Source organism: Lissotriton helveticus, chromosome 2_2 (assembly GCF_964261635.1).
Source record: "Lissotriton helveticus chromosome 2_2, aLisHel1.1, whole genome shotgun sequence".
Lineage (NCBI taxonomy): Eukaryota > Metazoa > Chordata > Amphibia > Caudata > Salamandridae > Lissotriton > Lissotriton helveticus.
In genome coordinates this window covers 351,584,457-351,605,452 of record NC_136060.1, presented here as the reverse complement: position 1 = coordinate 351,605,452, position 20,996 = coordinate 351,584,457, and the positions used below count along the sequence as shown (strand labels likewise).

Below are 20,996 nucleotides of genomic sequence, written 5' to 3'. Positions count from 1 at the left end.
TGTCGCAGTCTACTTGCCAACTTATTTTAATTTCACAACAAAAAGATCAATGATACTAATGAACTGGAAGCTTTTCCCGGGGTTTGAAGGCCGTTTTTGAAGCTGTATGACCAGCAGCCTTTTCCCGGTAGCTGTGAACAGGACATAATGTGTGTCAAAAGGCCCAAACTTAGGGCCCGATTACGATTGCGGTGAATCCGCATCCTCCGGGCCGGCGGAAGCCACCGCCGGCCCGGAGGATGCGGATTCACCGCTGCGTGCAGAGAAATGACCCCCCGCCGAATTAGGATGGCAGGGGGGTCATCTGCAGACGGCAAGACCGTCCGCCGCGGAAAAGCTCTAATATTGCATGCACGAAGCGGCAGGCACCGTGTGGTGCCGGCCGCTTTGTGCATGCAAATGCACTGCTAACTTTTTTAACATTACGGCGGGTGCTGCTTCAAGCAGCACCCGCCGCAATGTTAAACATACAGGATGTGACCGTCAGGGTGGCGGTCACATCCTAATTTGCACGGAGGGGCCGCCGCTGCCCCTGCGACGGTCCCTCCACCTCTGGGGTGGCGGACGGACGCAGGTCCGTCTGCCATCCTAATAGGGCCCTTAATAGGGAGAACCACCAGTTCAACTGGCAGCCATGAGATTGATAAGCACAAGGCTAAAGGTCTACAACAGTCTCTCTTTTCAGATTACTATTTGCCTCAACAACTGTATTTGAGGTGAGGGGACTATGAGTTTGAAGGCACAGAATCTTAGCCAATGTACAGTGGAGGCTCTGTTCTGCTAATCTGTAAAGGATACCATTAGTTACCTTTTATACTCAACTGTGCATTCCAATCAAACTCTGCAAAAATCAAAAATGACATTCCTTATCACTAGCATATATTGATTAATTATTATGTTCTTCCTGTTAAATCCTTGAGTTGAAACAAATGTAACCATGATATTATCTTGATTGAGCACTACTTCTAGTAAGTTATTTAACAACCCACACAATTCAAATTTTAATCTTTTCAAAAGCTTCATGAATGGATTTACATATTCATATATACCCAAACAGATGGAATTTACATATTATTAATAGATGGTGGAACAATTCCTAGTAATTTTGCATTTTGTTGAGTGCAAAATTTGAATGCTCAGTTAATAACTTATTTTTATAGGCAATCTCCAATCAGCCATGCACACTGGAGGTGATCAATCAGCCGCACTTTTGTTTGCTGATTATCTCTGTTAACATTAATGAACGTGGGTGGGTGGATTTGAGCTCGTGAAAGTGTTTCTTCAGAATGCACTTTTAATTTCGGTTTGTTATGCAGAACGGACTTGAGATTCTGTCTGATGAGGCCTCACTCAGAACTCAGATACTGCTCTGATTATCTAGGGAGAAAAAGAAGGACAAATGGGGAGTGGAAGATGCCTCAATGGCAAATGATGAATCCAAGGTCATCTGATTTGCTTGACAGCTTTTGTCAATTGGTTATTCCTTAATTGCAGACGCCAAAAATACATACGCTACATTGGACAGAGCTTACCGGAGCTTATTGCTTATAGCCCATTAATATCAGTCTTGTCGCCATTTAGCTTCGAGGAGTTGGTGTTCATCCAAGCGGCGACCAGGCTGAGGTACGAGTTAAGATCTTCAGAGTTGACTGTTGGTCCTGATGACATAGCGAAAATAATCTGGGTGTTGTCAGCGCAGAGTCAACCTGCAGCTTTCAACCAGGTCCGCCAGCGGGTGGATGTAGATGTTAAAAAGCAACAGGCCGGAGGGTAGAACCCTGAGGAATGCTTTAGGACAAGGGGCGAGCTTCCGACGCTGAGTTATTTGAGAAGACCTGCAACGTGCAATTTGGGAAGACAGAGCAGAGCTATGCCGGAGCAGAGCCATGCCAGAGCTGAGCCTTGGATACCCGGAAAAATCAGTCTGTCTGTGCCAGGGGACACAGTGTTGAACTCAGCGCTAAGATCCAATAGGATGTGTGCGGCTGTGCCGCTAGAATCCACAAGTTGACTTATGTGTTCCATGACTCCCAAGTGGGTAGTTTCCATACTGAACCCTGCTTAGAAACTGGACTGCGAAGGGTGGAGGGTGTCCTGGGTTTCCACAAATGCGGTGAGCTGGGAGTTGACCTGTTTCTCAAGTATTTTAGAGAAGATAGGGAGTAATGAGATGGGTCTGAAATTGGACAGACTGGCAGAGTCTAGGTGAGGATTTTTGAGCAAAGGGAGGACCAGGGCATGCTTCCAGGCCTGGGGCGGCAGCCCTTCACATAGGGAGGTGTTCAGGAGTTAATGTGGGTTTATGATACTTCGTTTGGCTGGGGGAAGAGGGTCTAAGGGTGACCCTGATTTAATGAAAGCCAGGCGGGCTTGATAGCACATGACAGCAACTATCTTTTTATTCTTTGGGGATACAGGAAATACTTCAATGTACAGAACTGCTACTAAGTCAGTGGATCATGAGCCCATATAGGATAAATCTAGTATTACTGACACAATCTTTAAGCCACAAGTGTACTAATTCTAAACATTCCCTAAAATAATCTTGACATACGCAATCCTGAGAGTTTTGGTTGGGAAGTGCCAAAATCATGGGCCGTATTATACGAGTGCCCCAGGGGTGCAAAGGGTGTTTGCGCCCGTTTCGTGCGCCCCCGGAGCACGTTGGTGAGAGAGCACCAAATCTGAAAAATGTATAAGTGCACCATATTTACAAGCACGTAGTTAGTTTAAACATGCTTTGCACACGAGTGTTTTATATCTAGAAGTGAAATACACAGAGTGTCTTATATTCAGTAGTGAAATGTATAGAATGTTTAAGTAGAGTAACAATAATCATAACTGTGTGAGATTAATGTAGAAGTGTTGGAATGAATATGAAAACCTCACGTTCTCATGTTAAAGGAATCATGTAAGAGTTAAGTGGAACTCTACAAAACCAGTATATTGTGTAGGCCTCATGGCAATTCACAGAAAATCTAAACGTGCTGCTAAAATAATGTGAGGTGGGGTTAACGTGGTTCTTCCAAAATGTATTATCGAATTTAGTTTGAAATATATGCTTTATAGATGTGTGCTTTAAGAAACGTATGTTAGTTAAGAATGCTGTTTAAATCAAGTTAAAGGTTTTCAGAATGCAGGGACCCGCTTCATGTAAATCAAGTAGGGCCCGAACTGATAGGGATGTTCTTTTTGATTTGTAATGTGCTCGTTAGAGGAGAAGTCGAGAGGTGCCAAGTACAGAGCTTTCCATAATGCTTTATGACCTATAGATATGGTGGAGTTTGGAATTTGAGGCCCACTGTGGGACGGCCTGTATGTATGCAGGTGCGAGGGGTCCTAATCAGTCGAAATGAATAGAGCTTTGTTCAGTGGCGCTTGGCGCAGGCCTGTAGGAGTCTTCAGGAATTTCAGGGGGTATCGGCGCACTGGAGAAGAAGCCTGGGAGCCAAGGTCAACTTTAACGAGGTTCTTGAAGAGTACCATCATGGAGTTTACCGCGCAAAGATGTACCACGTGAGGGGCGTCCCAAGGGGCGTTCCTATCGGAAATGTGATTTGGTATTAGGGAAAGCGACCCGGGAGGAGTGTAGAGCAGATGATTTTGGGAGCCTAAGGAAGCGGATGGGTAGGCAGATAGACTGATCAGGAGAGACCCATTATCAGGGAAGAGACAAAGAGAAGTGCGTGATCTTCTTAGGAAGTCACCACGGCTGACACCTAGAGGGGTAAAAGATCTTGTTAAGTAGGGATGTCACTTAGTGTAGTGTAGGGACAGATTAACCTAAATTTTCTTTTCTGTAATGACTTTGAGGTTGCAACTTGTATCCATTTTGGCAACGCTCATGATATTCGAACTTGTACTCATTATTCTGTTTTGTAGACTTAGACTATTCAAAGAATTCATGTTCATAGTGATACCAGTTTATCTTTTGAATCTCATCTTAAGAAGTTTGTATCTACAGTTATCTTTGACTTTATATTAAATCTTTGAAACTTAATCTTGGTCTGTGGTCATTTGGAGTGGTGTAAGTTCTTAATTGATTGACCTATTGTTAGATTACCTTTTACTCAATGACAGGTACCAACGATCCAGTCGACTTGGTTTGGGATCTGGTAAGGTAACTAGTAACCAGTAATCCCGCGTTAGCAGTTGGTAGCAGAGTAGGATGGTTATCTTCTTGAGGAAGGTAATCTAGAGAGGTTAGTTTACCCCAAGGCCCCTAGACATCGAGAGACGAGCAGCGGAAGAATCGTGCGCCGAAGGTGCAGACGGTGCGAGAAAAGCAGCAGTATCGGAGGAGAGTGAGTATAACAAGGGTCATGCGTGAACAGATTGCGGTGTTTTGTGTTGTATTTGTATTGTAATGTCTTGCGGAGTTGAATGCCTGTAGTGTGAATGAGAGAAGGTTGTGAGCGCGCGCAACCTGGTGAACCGGTTACCTGGTAAACGGGTGAACTGGCAAATCTTAAGTTCAGGCCAGAGCTTAAGTGGTTTTGGGTGTATCGAACATCCAGAGTAGTTGTCGACCATAGTACGGAGGTCACGAGGTACCATTGACCGCCGTGGAACCGAGATAGGGGGAGTGTAAGAGTGAGCGTATGAGTAACGGACGCTGGTCGGAAGTTACTGTGTGTGAGTAACCTATCAGAGAAGGCGATTGTCTGGAAGTAAACGGAAAGACATTTCGTCAAGTTAAGGTGACAACTACAGAAAGACTGTGGGTGTACAGTCAAGAAAGGTGATCGCTTGGACGGAAGTAATCATTTTTCAGAGTATGAATGGGACGCATGCATGACCGAGGAGACGAGCTGAGAAAGGAGGGGAACTGCTGCAAAGGGGGACGAGTGACGTCAGAAAGGGCCGCGCTGAGATAGGGTGGCGAGTGAAGAGCCGCGACGCGATAGGACGGTTGGTGTGACGTCGGCAAAGAGCCGCAACGCGATTGGGCGGCTGGTGCGACATCAGTGAAAAGTCGCGATCGGATAGGCCAGTTAGCGGAAACGGCACGGCGATTGGTAGATTGTCATTAGGAAGTAAACAAACGCAGAGAAAAGAGAAATCATGAAGTGTTTTAAGTGTTTGAAAGGAATTTTTAAAAGAAAAAGAAGTGAACATTATTACGGGGAAGAGGCACCGCCGGAGGGTACACCAGCTCATTATTTGGCAACGAATGTGGGGCTGCATACGATATTATGGATTGGGGCTTGTAATAAGCTTACGGAAGGAAATGAGGAAATGCAGTTCCCAAAGTACGGAACGTTTAAGCTAGAGGTGTTACATCGGCTAAAAGCAACCATGTCCTCATTGAAACCTTCACCTAGACCTACACAGTTTGAGGCCCTTAATGCATGGATTAGGGCGGCACACAATAGAAATTTGGACAGGCGTCAACAAAGATTGACGCGATCGGTAAGAGCAGTGCGAGATTCCAAATGGGACGAGGAGGCAAAGAGATGGAGGGTACAGGCTATTGAAGTAGAGAAGTTGTATCCAATGAGGGAGGTGGTAGGTGGGAGGAACCTCATGGAAGAGGATGAGGAGAGCGAGTCGGAGGACAATGTGATAAATAGATTATTGATGGACAGACCACCTCCGAGAGTTGAGGAAATTGAAGATAGAGGGCTCGCAAGGGAAGATGGGAATGCCATAGAGGGGTATACACCACTCCCTATATCGGAATGGACACCTATCAAAGGTGGGGAGACACCTCAACCTAGTACAGTACAGAGTGTAGTGGGAAGGTTTGTGGTGCAGAAAACGCCAGCCACCGAAAGGGTTGAGTCTTTTGGATTGCCAGACGCTCTTCAAGTGCCTGTTACCATAGGACCTATAGTATCGATCTATAACCCTGAGAGAGATAGAGAGGAAGAACAGAGGCAATTGGATAGAGAAAGAATCGAGATGGAAAGGAGGAATAACGTGACAAATGCATGGAAGCAATTGCCAGGTTCGGTAACGTGGGACACCCCATTAGATACAACTGTAGGTCCCAACGCAGGACAGGGAGGTCAGAGAGGACCGATGGACCTAAGGGGACCGCGGCCAAAGTCCTATACAGAATTAAGAGCTGATTTGAGGGAATGGGATGGGTCCGCGGTAACCCCGAATAACAGGTCAAGAACAGAACCAGAATGGGAAAGCAGAGATAACAGGTCCGTATCTCATTGTGGGGCCAGCGAAAGCAGTCAGGGGCGGGAAGGTCAAAGTCAGGAGAATAGAGGAGTTACACGTCCTACGATTGAGAGGGAACAACAAGAGCAAAGTGGTAGGAGTGTAGAGTGTGAGGAGATGTCCCGTCTCTGGGAGAAAGGTGGAGACCAAATGGTACAAGCTTTTCAGAATAGGTTTAGGTGCCTTCATCATGTACTAGGAGAAGACGTCCAACATTGGAGAAAAGAGAACAGTGACAGGTCCCGCCATGCCTCGAATAATCAGGAATCACAGGGAAATAGTGAGGAGAGAGGGAGTAACGGAATATCTTACCATGCATCCCGGGAAACTAGTCAGGATGGGGAACGTGGGGCTATGAGGCGTGAAGGAGTGTTTCACCATCCACCCCGAGAAGATGGAAAGGCATGGGACCTAGAGAGGTGGGAACAGGGGAGGACTCCCTATAACTCACCAGTGCCTAAACGTAGATCTCGGAGCTGGGATGGGAGAGATGCGGATGGAGTAACCAAATTTAGTGTGTTGAAAGCTGAAATTAAGGCAACGAGACTTGATGTCACCAGTTTAAAATCAGATGTTGATGAGATAATTGATGGTACATTGCCTTTAGAAAGGATAGAATTGTATGAACAGGATGAGCTGTTGTTCATGGCAAAGGATATTACTAGGAAAGCTAGAGCGTTTCATGAGAAACTGACCAATTTGGCAGACAGGTATGCCGTAGATTTATCTAGGACAAGGGCATTGCAGAGTAACCACAGATTGCAGTACGCAGACCAAGACCTAGATGAGAAGAGAACTACTGGATTAAAAACACACATAAGAGAGCTGGTATCAGGAATAAGAGTGTGGAGAGAACTGGACAAATGGGAAGAGAGGTGGTCGAAAAAGGGCACTGTTAGACGGAGTACAAGTATGATGACCCCAGAGGGAAGGATAATGCAGATGGAGGCATTCCCTTTGCGAGAAATATCGAACGGAAATTATGTACATGTGCCCTGGAGTAGAGGAGATTTAGCTGCGTTTACCAACTCATTTCCGAAGTTAAGGGACAATCCAGTAGAGTGGTATAAGCAGGTAGAAAGGTTTGTAAAGATCTCGAAAGTATTGTGGATTGATTTGAACACGTTGTTTGACATTGTGGTACCATCTGATTTGTGGACCCCGTGCAAGACTAGTGTTGAATGGCCAAATACTGAACCAGTGAGGGATGCTCGAACTAATGGACCGTCGGAGATTGTCATGCGAAAGTATGAAAGGGTAATAGCTTGGCTGAAAGATAAGGTACCACCACAGGATATAGATTGGGTGAAAATAGACCGAACGAGACAAGAACCGAAGGAGACCGTTCATGAGTTTTATGAGAGGTTGTTGAAAACATTCAAGCAATACAGTGGACTAGATGTAATGGATCCCAAAGATATAGGACAGTTTGTGTCCAAGTTTGTTTTGGGGTTGAGACCTGATATTTGTTTAATGATTCAGCAACATTTAATTTGCTGGCAAAACAAACCACTAGATGAGATCCTACGTTATGCGAGATACTGTAGTGACGAAATAGATTCTAAAGCCAAGAATCTAAAGGAGAAATTGATGGTGGTGCAAATGCAGTCAGCCGGGAAGGGTAGACAGCAGAAGCAGGGAATGGGACGAAAACCAAACGGTCAGAACAAAGATAATGAAGAAGGGCAGAGACCTAGGGTAGACTTTGCCACTTTAAAGAAAACGACAAAGTGCCATTTGTGTCACCAGGTGGGACATTGGCGATGCGAGTGTCCCTTTAACCCTGAAAATGGAGAGTTAGAAGTTGAAGAACAGGTTCAGGAAGTTCCAGCTCCAAAGGGAACAGTTACAGGAGGCAAGGGGGCCAAAGGGGGGACTTCGGCTCCACGAGCCCAGTTCCCACAGCCACCGAAAATATCGACAGGGGGAAAGGTTTTTAAACAAATGCCACTCTTTATCGAGGAAGAAAAGTGTTATTACATTGATCCGTTGACAGGACAACGTGTGAGCAGTGAAGAGGATTGCACCCTTGGGGCAGTCTTAGAGGTGGATCAGAGAGGGCCGTTTGTTGAGGCAGAAGTGGCAGGGTGTCCTACAACGTTCTTAGTGGATACTGGAGCTACTCGATCAACTCTGAGATCAGCGGTGGTTCCAGACTTGCCGATGTCAGGGGAAACAATTCAGGTGGTAGGAGTCGCAAATAAAAGGTTGACTAGTCCCTTGACAGAACCAGTGTCTGTGAAGATAGGAAACCATATGAACGAGCATCAGTTTGTGGTTTGTGACTCGAGTCCGGTATGTCTGTTAGGAAGGGATTTGTTGTGCAAATTGAACTGCACAATATACTGCACCCCGCAAGGAGTGGAGGTACAGACTACGGACGATGATGCTACTTTCCAGGTGGCAAATTCAAAATCCTGTGTAGAATTATATCCTACTCTGACCGTAGAAGATCTTCCCCAAGACTTAAGAGATGCAGTGGCGTCAGAGGTGTGGGATTTTACAGGAGAAGAAATAGGATTGATTAAAGGGGTAGAACCGGTAAAAATACTGGTAAAACCAAATGCCGAGTTTCCAAGAACGCCTCAATACAAATTGTCCCAGGAAACGATTGCAGGAATAAAACCTGTGATCGAGTCAATGATTCAACAGGGTATATTGAAAGAAATCGTGGGTAGTCCTTGTAACTCCCCGATTATGGGTTTACAGAAACCTAGTGGGAAATTCAGGATAGTGCAGGATTTACGAAAAATTAATAACATAGTCGTTTCATGTTGTCCTGTGGTACCGAATCCTTCAGTGATACTGTTTCAAATACCATGTCAAGCAGAATGGTTCACAGTGATAGATCTTTGCCAGGCCTTCTTTTCAATCCCATTGGATGAAGAGAGCAGATATCTTTTCGCTTTTAAAATGGAAGATCGCGTTTTAACATGGTGTCGAATCCCACAAGGATTCACAGACAGCCCATCCATCTTCAATCAGTTGTTGAAGAAGAATCTCGAAAATCTAGTACTGCCGCAGAATTCGGTTCTGGTACAGTACATAGATGACCTACTTGTTGCGTCAGAGACAGAGGAAGCCTGTAAAGCAGACTCAATTGCCTTACTGAACCATTTAGCCAAAAATGGACATAAGGTATCTCCGAGCAAGTTGCAGTATTGTCTGACTGAAGTACAATATTTGGGGCACCGGTTAGAAAAAGGAAAACGCAAGGTGTCCCCAGAGAGGATTGAGGCGATAATGAAGATGAATGCGCCTATGACACAGAGAGAAGTTAGAATGTTTCTAGGGATGGTAGGTTACTGCCGACAGTGGATAGTCAACTTTTCACTGAAAGCAAAACCCTTACAGAAACTGACGCACAAGGAGGTGAGTGATCCGGTACCATGGGACGAAGAATGTCTGGTGGCGTTCTTGCAGCTGAGAGACGATTTATGTCGTGCTCCGGCTCTGGGAATGCCCGATTACGAGAAATCATTTTCACTCTATTGCTGTGAGAGAGAGGGATGTGCTTTGTCAGTCTTGGCACAGACCCACGGAAATGCCCGTAGACCAGTTGCATATTTTTCGGCTACATTAGATCCAGTAGCCGCAGCGTTGCCCGGATGTCTCAAATCCGTTGCTGCAACGGGTGTCAGCATTGAAAGGAGCGAGAGTATTGTGATGGGACATCCAGTAGTGGTGTATGTACCGCATTCAGTTGAATTGTTAATGACCAGGACGAAGACGCAGCATCTGACCAATAGTAGGCTCACGCGCTACGAGCAAGTTATTCTTGCCGCGGAGAACGTGACCCTCAGGAGATGCTCTGTCTTGAATCCTGCTACTTTGATGCCATTACCTACTGTAATAGAAGGCGAAGGATGTGAAGACCACGATTGCCTTGATGTGACTGAACTATGCACGAAACCCAGACCAGATATTGTGGATGAGCCATTGTCTGACCCCGATGAAATTTATTTTGTTGATGGCTCATGTTTAAGAGACGATACTGGTCGGTTGAGAGCAGCTTATGCTGTTTGTACCATTACTGGAGTTGTGGAAGCCGCTTGCCTGGAAGGAGTACATTCCGCACAGGTAGCAGAAATCATTGCCCTAACTCGTGCCTGCATAGCAGGAAACGGGAAGAGAGTCACCATCTACACTGACAGCCAATATGGTTTCGGTGTGGTTCACGATTTCGGGCAGTTGTGGTCTCAGAGAGGTTACATGACCTCCTCTGGTTCGCCCATTCGAAATGGAGAATTTGTGCGATTGTTGTTAGAAGCATTACAAGGTCCAGTTGACATTGCAATAGTAAAATGTGTAGCTCATACTAAGAATACAGATTTTGTGTCACAAGGCAACAGATACGCTGACGAAGTCGCACGTTATTGTGCGGAACAAAATTATTCTTTCTCAAAAGTAGAAATTGAAGGTGCAGAAGAAAAGACAGAATTGAGCATGATGTTAGAGACTGTGGATACCTGGGAAGATTTAAGGGTAATGCAGGAGAACGCACCAGAAACTGAGAAAAAGGCATGGGAAACAGCAGGATGTGTGCGAAGTGAAATGGATTTTTGGGTTTCAGCAGATGGGAGGGCTGTGTTACCTGAAGAATTAGCTAATCCCATGGCGAGAGAAATACATGGTCCAGTACACCTAGGAAGGGATGCTATGATGAGAGTGTTTAGACAAACTTGGTATTGCCCTAAATTCAGAATAGCGGCAGAATCAGTATGCAAGCGATGTGTTACCTGCCAACAACTGAACATAGGCAAAAGGACACCAGTCACACTGAGTCACATTGGGAGGTCAGGGGGGCCTTTCAATAGAATGCAACTAGACTTTATTGAAATGCCAAGAGTCAATCGCCTTAGGTATGTGTTGGTGATTGTATGTGTATTTTCCAGATGGGTTGAAGCGTACCCTACACGTAGGTGCGATACACTCACAGTGGCTAAATTGTTGCTCAGGGAGTTGATACCGCGCTTCGGGGTGCCTGCCTCTCTGGAATCGGACAGAGGAAAACATTTTAACAGCGAAATAGTGAAAATGTTGTGCTCCACTTTAAAAATTGATCAGAAACTGCATTGTAGTTATCGACCAGAAGCTTCAGGAATTGTGGAACAAGTGAACGGCACTCTGAAGAATAGATTGGCTAAAGTAGTGGCATCCACATCTTTGAGTTGGCCAGATGCTCTTCCTTTAGTGCTCATGAGTATGCGCAGCACCCCTGAAAGGAGGACAGGTCTCTCTCCACACGAGATTCTGATGGGGAGGGCCATGAGACTTCCCACAGTTCCAACTGCTGCCCTATTGAATATTACAGATGATCTGATCTTGGATTATTGTAAGGGACTGTCTGACGCCATCCATTCTGTGTCCCTTCAGGTGCATGCGGCTGAAGTTCCAGCATCGAGGAACCTGTGTCATGACCTGAACCCAGGAGATTGGGTGTTGGTCAAGAAGCACGTCCGGAAGAACTGCCTAGATGTTCGCTGGCGTGGGCCCTTTCAGGTAATCCTGATCACGAACACCGCGGTGAAGTGCGGGGGGCTGCCAAATTGGATCCATGCATCCCATACTCGAAGAGTTCCAGCACCCCTAGAAGAAACAGCTCCTATCCCAGACGAAAGTCCAGACGTGGAAGAAGAGTCACAAGAGGGGATCGGATCGGCTGAGGGGGTGTCGGAAGAAGTGGGAAACGCATCGGATCCAGAAGAAGAGAGAAGACAGGACGGCAGTGAGACTGAAGACGCAACCGAAGGAGAGAGCTGCAGTGAATACGACACAGACACAGATCAGTACCAGAGCGACCAAGAACCGAGTGTGAGGACGAGAAATAGGGGACCAAGGATTGGAGCTGCCACTTGGCCGGAAAGAAGAAGGAGGCTAAGTTTAAGGTCGGCTCAGGAAGAAACGCTTGCCCCTATATCCGAAGACTCGGATCCAGAAGAAGATACCCAGGATCAGGCCGAGGAGGGTCTTAGAAGATCACGGAGGGTGCGAGTGCCTAGCAGAAGGTACTCTACTCCCGATTGGACCTACCTCGTTGCAGATGTCTGTGGGACACAGAACCGGGAGGGTCAGGGAAGTGAACCTGATCAGAACTGATCCGATCATCACAGTGCAAATACTGTTCCTGCTACCGGGGGCGGAGACCGAAAGGTTGCTGACACTCAACATCGTCTATCCTCCTCTCCTAAGCGGAATAAGAAAATTGATTTTAGAAACAGTTGATTTTCCGGTTTGCTGTTCACGATATCCAGTGTTGGAGGGAACTCTCCTTCGGTTAGAAATGCTTGAGCGAGTAGTGGAAGTTCTTGGAGCGCTCATTGTTTTGGACTAACACTTTGTTGCAAAAAGACTTTTTGAAAGGACATTATTAAAAATTACTGCAAGATAACCTAGCGCCGAGTGGAAGAAGAAAAAATGGTAGGGGTTTCCTTTTAGCGGATGGAGAAGGGCTAGGGTTGTCTGTTTTCTACAGGACTTTAAACTGTTTTGCGGAGAAAATTGTCAGCTTCTCAGAGTCCAAAGAAAGAGACATTGTTTTAAAGAAAGACTTTGTTCAGAGAGAAGGAGAAGTGAATGCTGGAAGAACGTCAAGAGCTACACTGTTTGAGAACATGGAGGCTGGCAACCCGAACCGCAGGGCAAAATGTATAGTTGGCACACTGTTAGGAGTAGTGATTTCCCTGATAGTTTTAGTGGTTACTGTCTCATACATAGTGGGACACGAGAGGGATGCAACGGCAGTCAGGGAAGTCAAGGGAGTGTCAACACCGAGAACTACTACTGTTAATTATAAGGGAAACATCAATGATAAAGACAAAGCGTTGTTAGATGCAGAAATAAAAAGGTTGCACACAGACGAGTCACAGGGAAATTTCAGGTCAAATGCTTATGCCAAATTGCTTTATGAGTACATTGATGTCATGGAGGCGAAGAATTGCTACGTTTGTATGCAATTACCAGCTTCGGTAGAGGAGGGTATCAGATACCATCATCTTCCATTGACATATGGAATCACATGCAGTTTGTTGTTGAGCATATTCTATGGACGAGAAGGATTTGAGTACTATTTCTCGAATTTCGACTCGACATTGCCAGAGGTCCCAAATTACAAGCATTTGAATAAGTGGGACTATTACAAAAGCGAAGACAGATTACACAAATGGTTCATTCCATGGAAAACGTTAGATACTTCACATGCCCGAAGAAATAATCTGACTTGTCAAGTGTCAGAAATCGAGAAAAAGTTTATAGGGCAGGTGGATACTAGATACAGGAGGCAGAAGATTCTAAAGGCTTCAGGGCAATGGGAAACGGATTGGACCAAGGAAGAAAGGATACACCAAAGAAAGGGTAGCTTTGGTCCAATTGCTTTAGACAAGGAGAAATGGGGGAAACTGTGTATTCACAGGAGTTACTCCTATTATGAGAATCTGTATGTAGGTCAAGTCAGTTGCGAACATGCCTTTCAATTGGAGTATTACTCCAAAGACTTTCTGAAAGAGATGCAAGCAATTCCAAATGTATATTTTGTATGTGGAAGAAATGCCTATGTGAAGCTACCAGATAATTGGTACGGATCATGCTATCTGGCTATTGTCTTCCCTAAAATATATCATGTTGAGAATTTAGAAACGACAAAGAAAGGAATACCAACTAGAGGGAAGAGAGGGCTGGGTGCAGCAGAAGTAATTGGGGATGTATTCGGTGCTGCATTCCCTATCCTAGGAGTGATACTGAATGACATCAAAATTAGGAGATTGGCTACAGTCGTAGATAGGTTATCTGCCAGTACTGCTAGATCATTAATGCTGGTGGAGGGTGAGATGCAATCGATAAGGGCAATGGTTCTTCAGAACCGACTTGCTTTAGATGTTCTGTTAGCCAAAGAGGGCGGAGTCTGTAAGGCTTTGAAGGTCCAGGAATGTTGCACTTACATTCCAGACAATTCAAAACCTCTAGAGAAGTATATACGAAACATCACTGCCATACACCACGAAATTGAGGATCTGACAAAGATAAACGTGTGGGAAAAAGTAGGTCATGGAATGGGTAAAGTTGGAGGTTGGTTTGCCAACCTAGGAAAGGGTATCATTTGGTACATACTGAAACCCATCATCATAATTGTGATTTGTGTAATCACTTTGTGGGGATTGGTGCGTTTGTATCAGTGGTATAGAGCAAACAGGTTGCAGAGATCTATGAGAGAACAGGAGAAAAGGTTGACAGCGATGCAGGATACGCAATATAAGAGTCTGAAGGCATTAGAGACAATGAAAAGAAGTGGTACTGCCACGACCTCACTTTGAAGAGTCCTACATTTTTGTGACGGTGTTTTGTTGGTGATGACCCCTGAAGGTCATCAAAGGGGGGACTGAGAGAGCACGAAATCTGAAAAATGTATAAGTGCACCATATTTACAAGCACGTAGTTAGTTTAACCATGCTTTGCACACGAGTGTTTTATATCTAGAAGTGAAATACACAGAGTGTCTTATATTCAGTAGTGAAATGTATAGAATGTTTAAGTAGAGTAACAATAATCATAACTGTGTGAGATTAATGTAGAAGTGTTGGAATGAATATGGAAACCTCACGTTCTCATGTTAAAGGAATCATGTAAGAGTTAAGTGGAACTCTACAAAACCAGTATATTGTGTAGGCCTCATGGCAATTCACAGAAAATCTAAACGTGCTGCTAAAATAATGTGAGGTGGGGTTAACGTGGTTCTTCCAAAATGTATTATCGAATTTAGTTTGAAATATATGCTTTATAGATGTGTGCTTTAAGAAACGTATGTTAGTTAAGAATGCTGTTTAAATCAAGTTAAAGGTTTTCAGAATGCAGGGACCCGCTTCATGTAAATCAAGTAGGGCCCGAACTGATAGGGATGTTCTTTTTGATTTGTAATGTGCTCGTTAGAGGAGAAGTCGAGAGGTGCCAAGTACAGAGCTTTCCATAATGCTTTATGACCTATAGATTTGGTGGAGTTTGGAATTTGAGGCCCACTGTGGGACGGCCTGTATGTATGCAGGTGCGAGGGGTCCTAATCAGTCGAAATGAATAGAGCTTTGTTCAGTGGCGCTTGGCGCAGGCCTGTAGGAGTCTTCAGGAATTTCAGGGGGTATCGGCGCACTGGAGAAGAAGCCTGGGAGCCAAGGTCAACTTTAACGAGGGTCTTGAAGAGTACCATCATGGAGTTTACCGCGCAAAGATGTACCACGTGAGGGGCGTTCCAAGGGGCGTTCCTATCGGAAATGTGATTTGATATTAGGGAAAGCGACCCGGGAGGAGTGTAGAGCAGATGATTTTGGGAGCCTAAGGAAGCGGATGGGTAGGCAGATAGACTGATCAGGAGAGACCCATTATCAGGGAAGAGACAAAGAGAAGTGCGTGATCTAAATTAGGAAGTCACCACGGCTGACACCTAGAGGGGTAAAAGATCTTGTTAAGTAGGGATGTCACTTAGTGTAGTGTAGGGACAGATGAACCTAAATTTTCTTTTCTGTAATGACTTTGAGGTTGCAACTTGTATCCATTTTGGCAACGCTCATGATATTCGAACTTGTACTCATTATTCTGTTTTGTAGACTTAGACTATTCAAAGAATTCATGTTCATAGTGATACCAGTTTATCTTTTGAATCTCATCTTAAGAAGTTTGTATCTTCAGTTATCTTTGACTTTATATTAAATCTTTGAAACTTAATCTTGGTCTGTGGTCATTTGGAGTGGTGTAAGTTCTTAATTGATTGACCTATTGTTAGATTACCTTTTACTCAATGACAGGTACCAACGATCCAGTCGACTTGGTTTGGGATCTGGTAAGGTAACTAGTAACCAGTAATCCCGCGTTAGCATTGGTATTACAGAAGTGGTCGCAGACGCTTGTGCGGCCCTATCTGCAAAACCGATGGCCAGCACTATCTTCAGGAGTGCTCATTTGCATGGGGGCGTGGCTCATTTAAATAAGGAAGCCCCACCACATTACAGACTTGGGCGCTCGGGTGCAAAAGCAAAGAAGCTCTCAGGAGGCACACTGACAATGCCCGCTTGTTGCAGCCCCCTGGCGGGGGAAAAGGGGTCCCATGGACCCCCCAGACATTTCATTGCAGGTGGGTGCAGTCACTGACTTTTTAAAAGGTGCGCCCTGCGCTATCAAGGAGAATGCGCTGTATGTGTAAAATAGCCCCATATATTTATACTTCTACCAAAGCCAAGATGACGGAGATTTCTGGTTCATAGTAAGAACCCTCTCCTTAATTTGTTTTAAATGTAAAAGGCCTTGAGGAGGCAGAACAGGAGAAACCCCCACCTGCTGGTTTAGGAGCCAGTGAGGTGTGGCGGTCCACTTTAGTACAAAAACCATATCTGCTAGAATGATCACTATGGTAATGGATCATACTGAGTTGGGTTAAGTGTTACATTCTAGCTACAGCAAAGCTTTTTTGTAGTGTCTTTAAGCTGCTTTGATTAAAATAATCTTTTATTTCCTCTTATAGAAGAATTATTTGGAAATATTAATTCTGCAAATTATTTACACACTCAGAAGTTTCTCTGTAAATTAAACATATCTTTCCATTTTGGTCAACACTCTATGGTGAAGAGAAATTATTCTTTTGTATTCAGGGACATGGCCCACATGCAATAGAGACAATGATATGTACATTTTCATTGAAAACTAGGTTTCCATCCATATAGAAACAAGCCGATTTAGCACAATAATATATTAGTGCAACATAAAGAAGAAGGAATCATTGGTGCATTGAAGCCAAGATAAGTGGGGGAGAATACAGGATTTAACACTCAGTTCATCGTCAAAAATGTATTAGATGTAGGAAGGCAAAAGGACTTGGAGATCACACAAGACCAGATGGCATCCTGAAAGTTATACTGTGGTATAGAAATAAACAAGAACACTGGAAGCAAGCCGGGCATGGTGGCACTGAACTGTTGACAAATAAATGTACCTTCCATTTATTTAGGGTACTGATAACTCTTGCTATCAAGATTGTCTAACATCAGAAACAGATCAAAGGCCTAAAGGCAGAGGATTAAATATCTTGGAGTTTAGAAAAGTGAAGGGACTTTCACCTCGGTGAGTTTTCCTGATATGGATAATAGTGAGCGAAAATGCATTCACTTGACCAGGTATTAGGAGCAGTGTACTGGCTCAGTTTCTGCTACAAAATTAGTAGCCACATCCATAATGATACTACAGAACCACACAGAGGATCTAAACCAGAATTATCTGCAGTACCAGCAGCCATAAAAACTGTTATTAGTGTTTAACTGTTTTTATGGCAAGCAGCAAATCATGGTGGGTGGTCCTCCTACAAACATTAGTTATTTTCCTTTTATGTATTAACTGGTCCCCCTATTCACAAACGGCATTTTGTAGAATGTTTAAATGTACTATACGATTGCTACTAAAGTACTACAGAATGCTGTTCACAGGCCTACGAGCGTATATCTCCACCCCCCACCTCCACCTCCTCTAACTTTCTATGGGGAGATTGTCACACATGTAAGTTTGCTACTTAGTAGTACATGTGAGAGAGACAAGGGACTTAGGGAGGAACAATCTCCCACCCACAAAACAGTAAGCCCATTGCTTTTCAAAAACTGCACTTCTAAATCTACTACTGCTAAAAAGGTTACAAAATAGTAGTAAATGTACTCCAGCTCAGACTTGGAGCACATCCAGCACCACAGACGGCCAACCACAGATACCGCAAAAGTCTCCCATGGAAATCAATAGAGTCACAGACTTAAAATAAAACCCGGTATGAAACTATTTTAAATTAAATTATTTAACTTGGGGAGCTCCGTATGTTAAAGTATAGGGGACATTTACATTTTTTATTAAACTTGAAAACAATTACAAATATAGTTGTTAGTTAAATATTATTGTAAATTAATGTTCGATAATTATTTTAAATGTAGAACAAAGGAAAAGCAAATATGTTTAATTACATTAGCATTATTTAAAAAGATTTATTAACAAAATAATCCAACCTAAAATAAAATTACTATATTTATTTATGTAGTACAAATTTACAAAAAGAAAGTATTTTTCACAAATTAAAGTTACATTTAGTTTTAAATTTAAAAAGGCTATAATATGTATATATGTTTAAAAAGTCAAAATAATTTAAGGAACGAATTTAACACTAATTTCTTGTGTTCTTCGATTTTAAGTCCCTTGCCTTTTTTCGATGAGAGGGTGATGCAGTATCAAAGGTTGGCTCTAAGTGGTGCTGGATTTTCTACCCTACCTTTTTATCAGTACTAACTTTACACCCTTAAAGGGAGGAGACATGCAAGTCTACACTTTACACATGGATTTTGTGAATAGTTCAAAGAAGCAAATTTACTCAAAAGTGTAACAGTAAATTTACTATTAGTGAATATACACGTGTATATTAAGCAGTGTGAATAGGCCCTTTATGTGTCCCACAATTTTATAGAAATTAAGGAATAGGATTGTGCAGAGTGAAAAGATTTTAAATGGGCTGTCAGTTGTTACAGTATAGGAACCAATGTTTGGATGGCACTCTAAGGTGCTAAATTCGTATTTTGACATTATATCCGTTATTAATTGCTTTCTCAACACCAATTCCAGCATGCAATAAATAAAACCACATCAGTGGAACAGGAATGCAGATACTCTGTACTCCCAAAATAATTAGTTATGGAGACTGTGCAGATTGTTCTCCTATTGGTTAATTTAAGAAACCGCTTTAAGAATTATTGTAGATATTAAAGAACTAACATAAAATCTAAATACATTGTACCTGAATGTAAAGGTCAACTAGTTCCCGTTGCCCTAGAACATGGTAGATTTTTCCAGCCTGTAGCCAACCAAATGCTTCCTTGTCTTTTTGTTGAAGATCAATGAAAATTCCAAGACTCCTTTTGGTGTACTCCAATGCTGATCTGTAAGCCCTAAAACATATTTACAGTGCAATTGAGTTGTTGAATTTTCATTTGAGAGCATCCATTTTATTACATCACAATTTTAAGCTTGTCGGAGAAAGAGTAGCTGTTTTGCAGAGCTAATGCATGTAAGCATTAGCTTTTTACTGGTCGAATCTGATGCTGCACTCTGCGTTCTTCCACAAAGAGATATATCAGAATATCGTGTTCACAAATATCATCTGACATTGATATCAAGTCCTAAATATTTTTTTTAAATATATATCATCTCCTTTTTTGTAGATTTTCCTTTATTAACTCCATTGATGATTCTGTAGATGATATTTAGCATGCAATATTTATATCGGGTAATATTCTGCCAATGATATTCTGGTACCACACCACGCAGATAGTGGACAGTGTAGAATCCATGTTGGCGTCAGGCAGAGGAACTAACACTAGTGTAGGGCCATTTTAGGCATGGTTCATGCACCGGACCACAACCTGTTCAACATGTTAAGAGCAGTGCTCACTGACGACTGTAGTTTGTGAAACCCACTTCAGAGCGGAGTCCTTGAGTACCTGAGATTTGGCTTCAGGTTAAACACTCTAGCACTGTTGGTACTCAGTCTAAATGCTTGCAGTGCTTTGACAAACAATAAGCTGATTTTTAACTGGGCAGCTCCCATTTGGAACTTGGTTAAACAATGCTAAGATTTGCACTGGTCTATATGTTCTGCTGTAGAAACAATACACAAACTGCCCTGTCAAAGCTTGCAACAGATTACAATGTATACGTTTCTTCCACAGAGCAGGAGCCATCAAACCTATGACATGCTACCTGTATGTAAGAATATTGAAATTGTGAGAATGTACCTGGCTGTATGATGTGACAGCCATTGGTATAATTTCTTCATTGACTCACTGACTCACCTATTTATATAAAACACTCCAAGCAATCCAACAATACTTGTATTAATAACTACTTAAACACAAATCAGAAAAACCTGTACACAACAATAATCGGCATGTACCTCCATCCTTGACTAGACCCATAAATACATTTCATAGTTCAAACACTTGAAAATGCCAGACCTATTGCCTTTATCAATGCTTGTTTTAAAACATATATAAACTAAACTGAAAAACCTTCACTGGGTATAACCATTTGCAGAGAAAGATTTATGACTCAGCATAAGATGACATGCTCGAAACAAAGTAGTAAAAATTAATCTAGAATGACAGCACACTGGGAAAATTGCATTTTGTTCATTTAATGCAAGGAATTAGGACAGAACACTCCCCTGACTCTGCAGAGTAGATAACACTTGCGGAGCCCTTAAGCAATATGCAGAAATAGAATGATTTTCAGTTGACAAAAATGCACCGGGCAGCATAGTCGCAGAACTGTTGCAAAAAGCAGAATGGGACCGAAAGAGAACACTTTCAGTAGGGCCTTCAGGACTTAAACAAATCAAAATAATTACATTGTGACTTTGATTTACCTTTCAGGTCTAACTGAATATTAAATGCCACAGCCAGATCCAATGGGATAGTGGCACTTTGTCTGTAGGACCAGTGTTGGTTTCTTCATGATCAGAGTAATATGTAGATTTTATTGGAAAATTATGATAGCAGTATCAGAATATTTTTGCAGCATTGATATTGTCCTATAATTTTTACCAGCATTAAAATTGTCTTATAATTGTAGTACCTTCCGAACCCTAATGCACTCTGGTAGATGGCAGATATTCGTCGTTTTTGTTCTGCGTGAAAATGCAACCCCATTAACAAACGTTTCATGGAAAAATGAACCTTGCTTGGTTCCCCATCTACCACCAAAGTTACCAAAAATAGATGTGTGTTCCCTATGCATTATGGGCAAGTAGAATGCCAGAAGACTGA

General features: G+C 43.1%; 1 protein-coding gene across 1 annotated transcript in view; it reads right to left on the bottom strand.

Moving 5' to 3' along the window:
* Positions 1 to 20,996, bottom strand: part of SH3TC1 (SH3 domain and tetratricopeptide repeats 1) — a 328,239-nt gene that overhangs the window by 36,044 nt on the left and 271,199 nt on the right. Inside the window, exon 14 of the mRNA XM_078678530.1 lies at positions 18,971 to 19,121. Within this exon, the coding sequence (XP_078534656.1) occupies positions 18,971 to 19,121 (151 nt within the window). The remainder of the gene's footprint in view (positions 1 to 18,970; positions 19,122 to 20,996) is intronic.